At 42.0% G+C, this 14,729-nt stretch overlaps 1 protein-coding gene across 6 annotated transcripts in view; it reads right to left on the reverse strand.

The window, feature by feature from the left end:
* Positions 1-14,729, reverse strand: part of dlg3 (discs, large homolog 3) — an 81,677-nt gene that overhangs the window by 52,726 nt on the left and 14,222 nt on the right. For 4 of the 6 annotated variants that reach the window (XM_082506298.1, XM_082506299.1, XM_082506301.1 and 1 more), the window contains exon 4: positions 11,231-11,341. In XM_082506298.1, the coding sequence (XP_082362424.1) occupies positions 11,231-11,341 (111 nt within the window). Of the gene's footprint in view, positions 1-4,304; positions 5,088-11,230; positions 11,342-14,729 lie in introns of those variants that run through there. The other 2 variants (XM_082506297.1, XM_082506302.1) reach the window with 2 other exon arrangements.

Here is a 14,729-nt window from a genome sequence, read left to right on the forward strand (position 1 = left end):
CACTGTAGGGTGGCAGCAGACAAGCAAATAAGTGGGCTTTTATAGTTTTATCGGTACATGATACTGATTCATAAGGGTTTAAACTATAAAACATAATAAAGCTTGGAATAAAACACAGAACACAAATGTTAAAACCTGGAAAACAATAAAAAATAGATACAGACTTGAATGAAGTCATCCAAAGTTGATGATGGCACTTTTTCTTACTAGGTTAGGAATCTGTGTTTCAGACTCAGATATCAGACCAAGAAAGATGCAAAACTACTTCTACTGCAAACCTTTTTCAAAAAGATTTGGGCCGTTGTGTAAAGTGTAAATAAAAATAGAATGATTCTCAAACATTTAAACCCTATATTTATTTGAAAGTAGTAGATGATAAGAGATAAAAAATGATCAATTTTGTTGTTTTCTGAAAAATGTATATCTTTGGTTTGAATTTGATACCAGCAACATATTTATAAACAGCTGTATCATGGGTAATAAAAGACAAAACTCACATGTAAATTTGCTTAAAATTTCAGGTTATTAGATAAGAATTTTGAGTTGGGGGTCTCAACATAACTCAAGCATTAGACATAATAATATGAAATTGAGAAAATAACTTGAAATTTTAGGTTATTAATCCATTACTTTAAGAAAAGTACCAGAATTTTTTCTCTTACGGATGGCATTCTTTTTCCAATAGTAGAAAAAAGCTGAATTAAAATGTGAAATTTGTTTTGTAAATGATGGATGATGGAGAAAAGAGTGAATGCGTTTGATCAGTAAACATTTCAAAAATCAGTACTGGTAATGGGGGGCATTAGGGCTAAAAGCTGGAGTAGCTTCCATATCCTTTAAGGCACCTTTAATGAAGAACAATATATACCAGCATTAGAGCATCTAATGCTGCCATCCAGCCATCCTTATTTTACCAAGACAATGTCAGACATTGTTATCACATGCTAGAGCAACATGGCTCTGTAGACTGCTATTATTCACCTTCTAGAGTTGTCTCAACCTCAACCTTTATAAATTTGCTTCTTGCATCATACTGAAAATAAGTTTGCATTTAAAATAAAAACAGACAAAAGAAAGTGCTGCAGTTTGAAATTCATGTTACCTTTGTACTAACTTCTAATGAAATATATAGTTTAAATTATAAGCAAATAATTGCAAAACGTCACAACTTTTAAGAACAGCTGTGTGTTAATTTTGTATAAAACTGGGCTGGAGACGATAACATCTCCTGCAGGTGCAATGATGAAAAATGCCATCCATCATGCATTAACATTCACACCAAATTTCTAAGGAAACACATGGACATAGTGAATGCTGTTTCATCCAGATTACACACTGCTTTTCTTTTTCCTAGACAAGCTCATAGATAAACCCCTCCTTGATCTGATGAGGAAAATTCCAAGCCTTAGACTAAGCCTTTCGAGATCACAGTTAGAGGATCCAGCTCAAGACCTCTGGACGTGGAGCACACGCAAATCCCATCCGTTAATGCTCTCTGGGTTGCTGTCACAATAATGGCAAATCAAATCAGACTGAACAAAATCTCATCAGACAGATGTAGAAACCAATGATACCGATAAATCAATGCGACTGTAAAAAGACGCACGAACACACACATGCACAAATTTCAGATTGAGGCCTGAAAGCTCCCAAGTCGTAATCACCTATGGGAGTGTTTGGCATGGAACGCCCACCACGTCTGTGCATTCATTTAAAATGCCACAACCACTACAGAGACATGTTATAAACAACAGGTCTGGCAAAGCGTTCTGGACTAAATCTTGATGCTAATAAATAAAGTAAAATCCAATTAATATTTAAAGCTAATCATAGCCACGGAGTTGGAGAACACACAAAGACAGATTGAAGCCCGCAGGGGGAAGAAGGAGCTTTCTGACTGATGCTCCCAGTAGACTGAGGTCTCTATTTTTCTCAGATTTAAATTCAAAAGCTCTTGTTTTAAAGAATGTTCTTATAATCCCAGCAGAAATCATCCATAATTAAACTAGCAAGCTCATGACAAAAGCAACACAATCATTCCCTAAATAGATGACAGAGGTGGGGTTGCCTGATCATTTCCTCACATATGCATGAAATGTTCATGGCTACAGGAGCCATTTAAAAATGTCAATGATCCAGCTATAAAAAGCCAGCTCATACAATTCTCAATGACTGTGCAAGGTTATTACTTTTCATGCTAGCATGCCCAAAACACGAGTTGTTATGAAAGCTATAAGCTACAAGGATGTTGGGCGTGTGTGTTACTGCCCTGCTCTCTCTGGCTGTGTTATAGGTAGTGGGGGAGGGGGAACGTTCACTTTTCCCTAGCTAGGATGAGCAACGGTGAGGAGGGCCAGGAGGGCGGGGGTTATGGTGGGTGTGCATTTCTACCCATGCTGTGCTATAGCTCGTTCATGGGATGGGAAGCGCATATATGTAGGCCATTCACATGCCTGTTTTAGGAGATGGAGGGACAGATGCTTGTCCACAGTGTCAGTGCCTCTCCTGCTTCTCTCTCTGACAGCACCACCAACTGCCTCCTCTTACATAATCCCCTCCCCCTTCTTCAGGGCTGCTGCCTGCATTTATTGGCTTATTTCTCTCTTTTTTAACCTTTGCATTTTTACCCCACTAACCCCCGCTGCATGCCCCATTCCCTGACTCATTATCCGCAATTCCGCTATTTTTATTCCAGTGAAGAAATGTAAGAAATGTAGACACTCGTATATTCAAGCCATGAATGCCGGGTTGGATACGCTTTTTTGCAGAGTTTTTATGCTGGTATGTATTCACACGACAGAACAAGAGAGCAGGGATCCTTCGAAAGGATAGCACAAGCCAGGATTCGACTGAGGGGTTTATCCATTAATGGTGCTGTTTCAACAGGATAAGATCACTACATGAATCACGATGCAGTCGAAAGAGATTTTTCATCAAGCAGATGCTAATTTGCTCCAGTTGTAAGTTGAATATTGAACAAATACGCTGGAAAACCAAGGGGTAACACTGACGGAGAGTAAAATTCTCCATGTAAGGAATAAATGCTTACATAATCACATCTGCTTTGAGCTTTCAAATGTGTGAAACATGAAATACGCATGACTGATCTGGATGTGGCTGTAATGGAATAGATTTAAATGGATCATGCACAAGACAGAGAGAATGTCCATTTTCTTTTTTTCGCCTCCTCAAAGCTAAAGCCTCTCCTCCATGTAGTAATCTGCTAATATCAACCAGGTTGCAGCTCATACGAGGGCTCAGCTCAGGAGGAGCTTTCTCCACTGTGCTGCTGAAATTTCAGCCTCCATTTTCTTCTCACCTTCCTCACTTCTTCCTATTCTTCTTCCAAAACCAGGCTCAGACACAACAGGGGGTGAAATACAAATAATGCAGTGGCTTCACTTGCCGCAAACACAGGACTGCACAGGCACATACTTATGCACAGCAAGATCCATTCCTTGAATCTCATGCTCACCGAGCAACCCTTCCCCCACCCAAGCTCAATCTCATGCTCACATACATGCACCTTCCTTAATTAAAGCCTGTGCTCCTGAAGCTATTCTGACCTTCCATCAACTGTGATTTACAAATACATGTAAATAAATGGAGGCAACAGACACAAAATGGTGCACATGTAAAGAGGCAGTTTCATTCACACTGTGCGACACATAAAACAGGCAGCATTTAGATTGCGTCTCATTCTCTGTTTGTATTACACAACACAGTCTATTGTGATGCTTTGAAGCACAATGGCCTGCAAAAAATACAGGGACTGGCATCAGAGATGGATTTCATCATCCCTTCCTCCACTCTAAGCTAATTAGACAAAATCTGTTTTTTACATCTAATTTCTTTGAGTCAGCTTGTAATGTCAGGGTTACCGACTAGAGGGCTAATTCACAATAATTGCAAACTGCCTCTCGGTGTTGCTTCCATGAATGAAAATGCACCATTTCTTTGGCCTGTGGTAACTGCATCAGCATAAGCCTTTGACGACACACACACTTGGTGTGTTAAACCTATAAGCATTAGTCATCTGCGCCCAATCCAAAAATGAAGATCATCTACATGCATGTGCCGTGAAGCTAGATCAGCTCTATTCTGCTCTACAATGCGAAATACACAAGCGACAATTAGGAAAGAGAGGGCTTGAGAAGAATACTAAATCTGAATTTTCTTCCTTAAACCGACAGCTTCAGCTGGCACATGATCATTTCTGTTTTACTATAGCAACAGCCCCTCTGATCTGCCTCGTCAGGTCCCACGAGCCTGAGCTATGTAACAGAGTGAGGAAGAGGAGTTACCTGGTCATACCACTCCCGGTTGGTGCAGGTGCACTCGGGCCACCATCCTCCTTGTCCACTGGAGTTGTTGCCATTTACTTTGGGGCCACCCTTGGATTGGCCCTTTGGGTTGGGGCCTCCAGGGCCCCCACCAGACATAACCTTGCCCTTACTTCTCCCTAAAGTGCCCCCTCCTCCTCCCATGCTTCCACCTCCCCCTGAGGCTGGAGGGGGTAAGGTCTGGCCTCCACCATACCCAGGTGGGTATCCATAGGGCTCGGCCTGCCAGTCTCCTCCATACGACGGGGCGTCCATCCTACGCAGGGCAGCCATACGGGTCACCTCATAACATTCTGGGCACTTGCAGCAGTGGTGGTGTTTGTGCATGCTGGCTGTGCTGGCTGGGCTGACGCTGAGATGAGCGGCGTGGCACTCTGTCTCTGCTGCCTCCTCAGATCTCACACAGCACGCTGTGATCGGCTCACAGAGCGCTAATGCCGATGGAAATAACACTAATCACAGGAATTTCTACAGATTTTCCCTTTTCGTCAAATCCTGTCACTCTCCAGTTTATTCCTTCCGGACGCAGAAAAAAAAACGGACTGAGAGGGATGGGAAGCAGCGACAGGAAAACAAAAATACAAAATGGGCACGTAGTCTTTGTCCTCTTGACGTTGAAGATCAAAGGAAATATTTAAAATATTGTATACCGCCACACAATCAGAGACCAGCCCTGATGATAGAAATTTCCTCTTGCTTCTCTTGGTTCACAGTGATACGCATATAAATTCATAGATATATAGATATTTTTTGTTTATATATCATATATATTTACACACACAAATACATATAAAAATATTAATATAAACAGACAAGCACAGATACAGATATGTACAAGGATAAATGTATATATATATAAATATCTATATGCGTGTGTACAAATATATATATATAGATATATAAACAATATGTATAAATAAATGATATCCGCAGATGAAAATCTTCAGTTAATTCTTGGTATCTTCCTGTTCTTGTCAAAATCTCACGGCTTTTTTTTCCTCCTGCGTTGAAAATCGTTGTCTTTCGCTCTCTGTCTCTTTTCTCAGCCTGCAGAGAGGAGCTGAGCACTGGATTGCCTCTCAGCCAGCTTGCCCTAGATGTGGATTATTCAGAGGGATGTGAGCTAGCAAGAGCGAGATAGTGAGAGAGAGATATAGAGCAAGAGAGAAAGAGAGAGAGGGAAGCAGGAAGGGACGGAGGGGGTGGGGAGGGGGAGATATGTAGCAGCATCCCTCTAGCACCTCAGCCCTGACAGCCACAGCCAATCAACTTGCAGCGCCGCCATCAGCAGCAGCAGCAGCACCAACAGGACTGAGCGCTTCAGTAGCTGCTCTTAAAGGGACCGCAGCACCCAAATCTCGCTGCTTCCTGCCTTGAGTGAAAAGGCACTTCTTCCCTAATCAAAACACAATAAAACATTGTGTGTGTGTGTGTTTTTTTCCTCTTAATATTTTAAAGAGAAAAAGGTCAGGAAGTCATAGTCTGCAATCTGCCAATGCAGTACTCAGCCTCTGATCCGCAAATTCTGAGTCTAATCCATGTTTTCATCAGACCAATGCAGCTGAAATCCAACTTGCAATGAGCACCCCTGTCATTCTGATCACTGGTCATCTCCACGGTCATCCTTAGTTCAGCTGCAGCCTGAACAGCTTTCTTGTGCTAGTAATTGTCAACCTCAGGCTCTGTGTCACAGTACACATCTGTAAATACTCTTGCAGTGGAAGTAGGTGCAGGAGATGAAAATCCCTTTTCTCCTCAATATCATGGCTCTCAGCAGAGGATGCATTTGAATCACGTTGCATTACTTTAAAGCGTTCTTTCGTTTCAAAGCGGCACCGCTGTTGCATTATTTTAATGGCAAGTCCTGCGCGTGTGCAGGACTGGGTCAAAAATAAGCACGGCGAGGGAAAAAGTGCACTCCTGATGCCTCGTATAAGAACCATAGGGGAATTATTTCATGTTCACAATGATGACATCAACACATGTGTACGAAACCAACACGATTACACGCTCGGGCTTTCAAGTGGGTGGAGGAAGAGATTGAGAGTGAGAATGTGTGAGCGGAAAAAAAACCCCACTATATGGCTTTCATGTATCTGTGGCAGTTATATTTTCAGTAATGCGATAGGACTGCTTGTGAGCCATTTTAAATGCTTGTGAACTCGTGGGCTGATCACAGCTAGATACAAAACATCCTGACACTGAGGGTGAAGGGTTTTTTTAGTGAACTGAGAGGGAATGTTACAATGTCGCCATTAAAGCCCTGTATACATGCATTATTAATGAAATGTGACGGGGAACAGAGCTGGGTGTGTCTGCATGGGGGAGAGGGTATATTTATACATAGTCTGCATGTTACAGTGCATATATACATTAAAGCAAGAAGCCTTTAAAGTGTGTTGATAGACACCATATTGCCATATTGAAAATCTGACATATATAAATGCCTATCCGTGCAACCTTCCCGTTAAACTGAGCAGGACTTTGAGGGCAAACTGGATTGTGTTGCAGCCCTACCAGGAGGCACACACAGCAGGCTCAGGCTCACTTAATTACATGCAAGAGTAACTCACTTCATTATAATGATATCCTCTCACTCTAACCTGCAGAGATTTTCATTTTCAAGCAAAGAGCAAAAAGAGGCATTTTTAAACAGATGCTGGAAACCACTGTATGAGTTACATCGTAGGATGTGCAGCCACATATGCCGCTGAATTGAATTAGAGCGGCGAGGCGGGGCTTTGAAGCAGCAGCCTGGAAGACCAATGTAAGCATATCGATCACACTACACATGACAGATCACATGTTGCAAGCATCCTTTCCTAAAACCCCTTTCTCCTGTCTCTTATAAACTGTCCACACTGCATTTACCAGTCAGTGCAATCATGGGGTGTGCAGTAAGAAGCTACCTTTATACATACATATATAAAGGTAGGTATGGGCAGGACAAGAAAAGAATAACCACAGATTGGTAATCGTCCACATACAAACACATGAACAGGTGTGACCAGTTCACATATGCAGACAAATCTTAGTACCTCAAAGAAAAGGAAACTGTTTCAGTTCCATATTATAGATGGGAAATACAATTTAAGAGCTGCTTTTCTGTACAGTTCAGTACAGAATACAGAATTAATACAGGAAAATGATTTTGCATGAATTAAATTGTACTGGGCAAGAAATGTCTTGATGGATAAAGCACTGTCTGTACTGATTGTTTAAAGTTTATAAATGGAGGATAACGGACGCATTAGTGAATATAGTGTAATCAAATACCATTGCCCTGGATTAAATGCAGCTTTTGCAAAGAGTATGTTTGCAGAAGATGGCCTCCCCTCCCTCAGCCTGGTTCTGCCGGAGGTTTCTTCCTGTTAAACGGGAGTTTTTCCTTCCCACTGTTGCCAAGTGCTTGCTTATTCTTTACCTTACAATATAAAGCACCTTGAGGCAACTGTTGCTGTGAACTGGTGCTATATAAATAAAATTGAATTGAACTGAATTAAATGTGTCCAGAGTGTGTAAGAAAATCCTTGTTAATATTGTGTTCAGGCAAACAGCATTAGGTGATTTATGGCTAAAACTAAGACTGCGACCTCTGACCCTCTGCTTGAGTTATGACACACGGGAGGAGCACATAATTTGCTTTTTGAACAGAGATGCTTCATTTCAGCTTTCGGCACCCCCGACACAATCAGCTCAGCAGCAGCCTTCACAGCTCTCTTATTACATGAACCCACCTGGACACCCTGTAACAAACACACGCTATCATAACGAGCATTACAACCCCCCCTCCCAACCACTGCACGGACCATCTATTGAACTTTTCAGTCATTTCTAGGCATTTCTCAGAGAAGCTGTGTAACTGCTCCTTCGTCACCTGACCGGATTTAGCACCATAAAAGGACAATCGGTAGTGAGGCAGTCTTAAAGAGGCAGCTCCCAATCAACACATAATAAGATCTTGTACTGTAGCCTTAACCAACTGTAATAGGGGATGAAGAAACAAGTCTCTCGGGTATCATTACATCCACTGAAAGGAATTCCCAGATTATAGAAGAATATGTGAGATATATATTTCACTGACAGGTGATGTGTTGATGGGAGGCAAGTAATTCGCACAGGGTGAGAAGACAGCAAGTCAGTCAGTCTAATTCAAATGAGTGAGATCATTTAGATTCGCCACAATGCTCTCCCAGCATTTCAGAAGCAGAAAACTGAGGCTACATGCCTAAGACTCCTATTAATAGGCCTTAGTGGCAGAGAACAGCTGCTCCACCACACACATGAAACTCCAACTGATGGAATAATGAGAGAGAGAAGCATACACATGGAGATAAATGAAGGAGACAGGAAAAGAGGAGAGTGAGAGATTTTATCAGAGCTGCAAGGATAAGGAACAGTGTTTATGCAGATTTCGTACACGCATAAAGAAGAGGCAGGAAAAAGAGCAATAAGAAAAGGGGGGATTGGTTCAAGTAGGAGGTTATAGGATCAGGTGAAAGTAGCTGATAAAATGTGATGAAGGTGGTTGAGGTCCACTGCAGATGCCGTAACAGAGGAGAAACCGAGCTAAGGTGCCCTGTGTGTGGGCAGAAATGCGATGACTAGAGGGGGCATTACTGAAGCATGGTGCTGAACAGAAGGGGAAGTAAAAATAGAGAGAAGAAAAACAGAGAGATGCTGAGAAAACAACAAAGTGCTTATGCATCCGTGAGTGCATGGGAATGCAAAATAAACTGTGTAATTACCCATCCACCTTGCCACAGAGTGCAACGCTTCTGAAATCACTGTGCTTGCTGAGTGTGCATCATCACGAATGTGCTCAAAGCATGTACGGCATGACAGCAGAAGAGAGCGAGATGGAGGGAGAGAGGAGAAAGAAAACAAAGACGCAAATTAAAAGAGGAATGAAAAAGACGGGATAAAACATAGAGAAGAGCGAGGGGAGAGATAGATATGGAGAGAAAGAGAGTCAGAGCAGTCTGTAGGGATGCAGGCGGGGGAGGAATGTGGTTTCCATGGCAACCCGCGGAAGGCTGAGCTCTGGGTGTCCGTTCCAGCTCTGCACTGCACCGGCCCTCGCCTCTCAGCCGCCTTGCTGTCTCTCTCCAGCCTCCCCCACTATAGCTTTCTCTTTACACCCCCATTCTCTCCCTTACAGTCCCTCCCTTCCCCTGCGCCTCCTCATCTCCCTCCTTCATGTGAAAGAGGGAGTCTCACACACACACACACACACACATACGCAGCCAGCTCCATATTATCCATACCAGAATCAACCTGTGCTGTCACTGTTTTATTATGCAGGCATTATCATACAAGCACAATGAATCCATGTGCTCGCAGCCACAGCCTGCATCACCTCATCTTTTACCTGGTCCAAGTCCACTAATCCAAACGCCCCCCTCACATACACCCACACACACACACACCTACTGCACTAGTTCTGGGCTTAGCTCAAAAGCCAACGCCTGCAGCCACTGTGCTGCCATGTGCCTCTGGCCGTGCTGTAATGGGGAAATGCGTGTGAACACGGCGGCCTTTAAAAGCACTGAAGAACATGGCAGCCTACTGAGACATATCTCTCACATGAAAGATGAGGACTGAGCATGTTGCTCGTGTAAGCATCAGATGAGCCACAATCCTTTAAAGAGACCGCTTGGCATTTGGAGAAGCATCATTTTGGTATCACTTTGGCAAGAAGCTTATCTGCTGTCTTGCCAAAAGTTACAGCACAATAAAACAAGAGGTGCCAGGTAATTAGCTTCTTTTAGCAGGACTGAAAACAGCACGTTTAATTTTTTCTATCCAAACAAAAATCATAATCCACACAATGTAGTTTTTACATTTTTTTTCACTTGGAGATCAAACAAAGAGAAGGTGTTAATCTGTGAAATTTATACATGTTGGTAATATGGATTTTGTGACATTTTGACAAGCGAAGCCAGTTTTTTCCCACTGTTTCTAGTCCGAAACCAAAGTAAACTTCACATCTAATAGACAGACATGAGGGCGGTATTTGCCTTTTACCTCATAGCAAGCTAGTTAAACAAATAGTACTTTGGGCTTTTGTCTATCTATCTGAAAACATGTGCTGCACTTTTGTTAACTCATAAGAAGGACTGACATCCAAGGTTGAGTCATACTCATGCAGCAAAAAAAGTTAAAAAATAACCCTGTTTATAGTCAGCCTATATGATAAATCAATGCATTTTGTAACTTTTGTCAAGACATGCTCACTTGTTACAGTAAAAGTTGCATGTATACCAAGAGGTCAACAACTGATATTGGTTAAGAAGACACCAGAGCAAATCTTTCTCTGGTGGGAGAAGTTTCACCTCTCACCGTACTGTCTAGAAAATAAAGGACTAAGCAGAGCAATTAAAGATGGCTTTCGGGAACCAGTGAACGTTCTCCAGGAGTCAAATGTTGTCAGGTTAGGGATAGTCCAAACTTAGAGACTGTGGACAAGAAACCAATGACTACATTGACTGAAGTACGGTAGTCTGACATTAAACTGTGTGGAAAAAAAGAACTATCATAGTGAATAACGAGTGACTAAGAAAACGCTGATTCAGGGACAGCATATATTGCACAGTCTTAAATTACTTATTTAAATCTTTTTAAAACCAGCCCGTAGCTACAGTGAGATCCTCAGCATGGTGAATTATATGACCACATATTTTAGGCCTTTAAGTGTTTTATGATATACTATTAACCACGGTGTTCAGTATTACCATAATAAAAAGCTCAATAACTGTCGTGGAAATTTTGTAAGCATCACATCATCAGCGTCACAGTATCGTCTTTCTGACGTTTAATGGGATCATTGAGCAAAAGTTGAGTTCATGACAGTCCATGGAAGCAAATCTTTGCTTTGCGTAACTCACCTTTGGCACGTCGACATGAGAACGAGCCACCAAACCAGAAACTCGCTCCACTTTTTGAGGGCTGCTCCTGCTGGTCACTCGGACCCGGGACACACTCTGTCCCTCTTGATCCTGCAGGGGACACACATAGTATTTGTTTTTCAGACAAGTAACGTAAAAATATTGTCTTGCAATAACATGGACACGCTTGTGGATACCAGAAAAGATAATCATATACATTAATTTTCAAATGGCATTAAGTATATAGGTAAATGATGCTCTTCTGCATAATTTGTTAAAGCAGTCTGGTCAATCTCCACTGACCTCTGACATCAACAATGCACTTTCTCCCTGAGAACTGCTGCTCACTGGATATTTTCTCTTTTTTGGACCATTTTCTGTAAAAACCTAGAGATGTCTGGGAAAATCCCAGTAGACCAGCAGTTTCTGAAATTGCTAGACTAGCCCGCCCAGCAACAACAACCATGACACATTCAGAGTCACTTAAAATCACTTTTCTTGTCCGTTCTGATGCTCAGGTTGAACTTGAGCAGGTCATCGTGACCATGTCTACATTTCTAAATGCACTGAGTTGCTGCCATGTTGGCTGACTAGAGATTTGTGTTAGCAAGAAGTTGAACAGACATGTCTAACAAAGATAGTGAGTTTTGTTGAATATATTATTATTATCATTCATAATAAATCCTATGAAAAAGATGTGTAATATGTTATACAGATTTACAAACTGTAGTACTAATTTAACCAACAGGAAATGCTAAATATGAAAAAATCACTCTGAAATCTTTTTGAAAACAATTGCAGAACTCAAAATTTTGAAGTGTGCATCTATTTTTTAAACAAAGCATTATGTTTTCTGTATTAGGTATTCGGAGTAGATTACATGTCTTGTAATCCAAACATAACATTACTGATCCTAAACATGACATTAACTGCATTTGTAAATAATCTGACAACACCAACAGAGCTAGGACGAACAAGCTAGCTTAGTTTAGCATAAAGAGCTAACAGCTAATCTAGCTATGTCTCAAGTATAAATTTATCAGTCTACCAGCACCTCTACAGTTTACCAATACAGTATATACTTTTTTTTTTTTACCTTCTTTTGTATTTTTAAATTATTTAGTCTGTCAAAGATGCTTCCTGAACCCTAAGCAGGACTTCTGACAGACATTTAACAATACCAGGCTATGTATGTCTGTGTCTATATGTCAGGTTGGGTATCAGACGCCACCTCTCTGGGGACACCTCAGGCCCTCCAAGGTTTGGAGGCCTATCTCCACCCACCACCACTTCCCCTGCCGGTGGCGGACTCCCTCAGGTGTCGGTGTGTTGGTGGTTCTTTGTGTCTGGGGGTGGGCGTCCGGGTACACACCGGCTCACTCCTTGGCGGCCGCTTGTCGGGGCCTGGGGCCTGGGGCTCGCTCGGGCCCCTTTGGAGGTGGGGTGCCCCCGGCCTCTCGGCCTAGGGCTCGGTCACTCAGGCGCAGCTGGGGGCCGGCGGAGCTCACGGGCGCGTCACTGCAACTCCCCCTGACTTCTGCTCCGCGGCTGCTGGGCGAGCCCTCATCTGGGACTCTCCTCAGCTCTTACTGGGACAGTGGCGCGGCTGCCCCTCTGTTGGTCTTCCTTGGTCTCTTGTGTTCTGGGGGCCTCTGGATGTCTGGAGTTTTGATCTCCTCCATACCCGCTTCACACCCTGGAGGACGGGGCTGTGGCCCCCCCACACTCCCTAGCAGATCATTACATGGAGAAACCTTTGGAATGCAAGCATGCTGATCCACACAGGTATGCACACATGGGTATTCACAGACGCGGACTAAAGCTTTCTTGGCTGCTGCCTCAAAGCACACTGTGCGCTGTCTATCTTGCGTGCTGCACAATATCGTTTATTACTTAGTAAATACTGATATCTATGACTAGCTAGTTTATTGTGATGGTGCTTTGTTTTCTCTATTATTATGTTGCTCTTTGTTGTTTGCTGTCTCCTCTGTTTGTTTTTGTTTGTTTGTTTGTTTGTTTTTTTTCTCCATACAGGTGACCCAGGAGTTTTTTTTTTTTTTTTGTCTCTCTTCCCCCCCCTTCTCACCGTCTCTTCTCCCCTTTGGTTTTCTTTCTTTCTCTCCCCCTCTCTCTCTCATTCATTCCCCCTGTCCTATTTATTTAAAAAAAAAAAAAAAAAAAAAAAAAATGACAAAGGATGAACTGAAGCTCTGCCATCACGTAATGTCGCATACTGCTGTTTCTGATGTCATTTAGAAAAAAAAAACAAAAAAAACAAAAAAAAAAAACAATACCAGGCTAGCTATTTTCCAAGTCTTCAGGGTTTATGCTAAAAAAAATAGTCACCTACTAGCTCTTGTATCATAAAGAGAAATGAGCACATGTATCCTATTAGTGTTCTTAGATTTCTGCAAGGAAACAAGTTTGCTTATTTAAAACTTTTTATGTAATAATTTTAAATACTTTTTAAATTTAAAAAACAGTCAGGAGTGACTCCCAATCTTGTGAAATAACATTGTGTTGAAGAGAGAGAGTAGCTTTGGAAAATCAGAAAGTTAAGAAAAAAAATGCAGCACAGCACTGTTTGTTGTAAAAAGGGCGCAAGACACAAGACAGCCAAAGTTTAGCAAATATATTATATGAGGAAACTAAACACAGTGTCCTAAGCCTGGACATAGACTGAATAAAGACCCTTAACTGACAGCAGAGGGCAGCCTTTAGAGCAGGCCATCACCTGTGCAAATCTGCAAACATGTGTTTCCACCAATTTTTCAAATTCGTTTTCAAATAAAAGCTCTTAACTTCCTTCCGATGGCTTTAAATTAAAATGAAAGCTCCTCTTTTGCTCAAGTTGAAAAGATAATATATATACACCCACACGCTGAAGCATGCGGGCAGCTGTACCTGGCATCTATGTAACCAACTGGAAGAGAGTTGGAAGGCAAAATTCAACCATCAGAATTACATCAATGTGAAGTTTGCAGTCTTCTCACAACATTTTCTTTACATTAGTGAGGCTCAGTGAGTGTGTCCTTTGATGGCACCTTCTCCACATTTAGGACAGGCAGGTCAGCTGACACTGGCAGACAGTGCAGCTGTAGCCCCTTCTAATGCTGGAAGCTAACAGTATGCCTTTTGCACAGCACTCATAGCCAGACATCTGCAAATTGGTGCAGTCATTCAATTAATTACTTCAAGTCCTATAACACTTGGAATTCATGATATATTTAAATTCTATTCTTTTGATATTTCATGATTATATCCCAATACAACCAAACTAGTGACATCACACTTAGCTTGGAACCAAAACATTAAATAACCACTATGAAATCAATCACATGAAACTAACTTGTTCTCTTATGGTTTCTTTTATTTATTTTCTAAAGGAGCCATTCTCCACTCTCACCTGCTACTCTGCACCAAATCAGGGAATTTGCAGACTCATTTAGTTTCCCTCCCATCCTCCACTCAGGTGATCGTATGGCTAGAATACTGATGA

The sequence above is a fragment of the Aulonocara stuartgranti genome (assembly GCF_965226115.1).
Source record: "Aulonocara stuartgranti genome assembly, chromosome: 2".
Classification (NCBI taxonomy): domain Eukaryota; kingdom Metazoa; phylum Chordata; class Actinopteri; order Cichliformes; family Cichlidae; genus Aulonocara; species Aulonocara stuartgranti.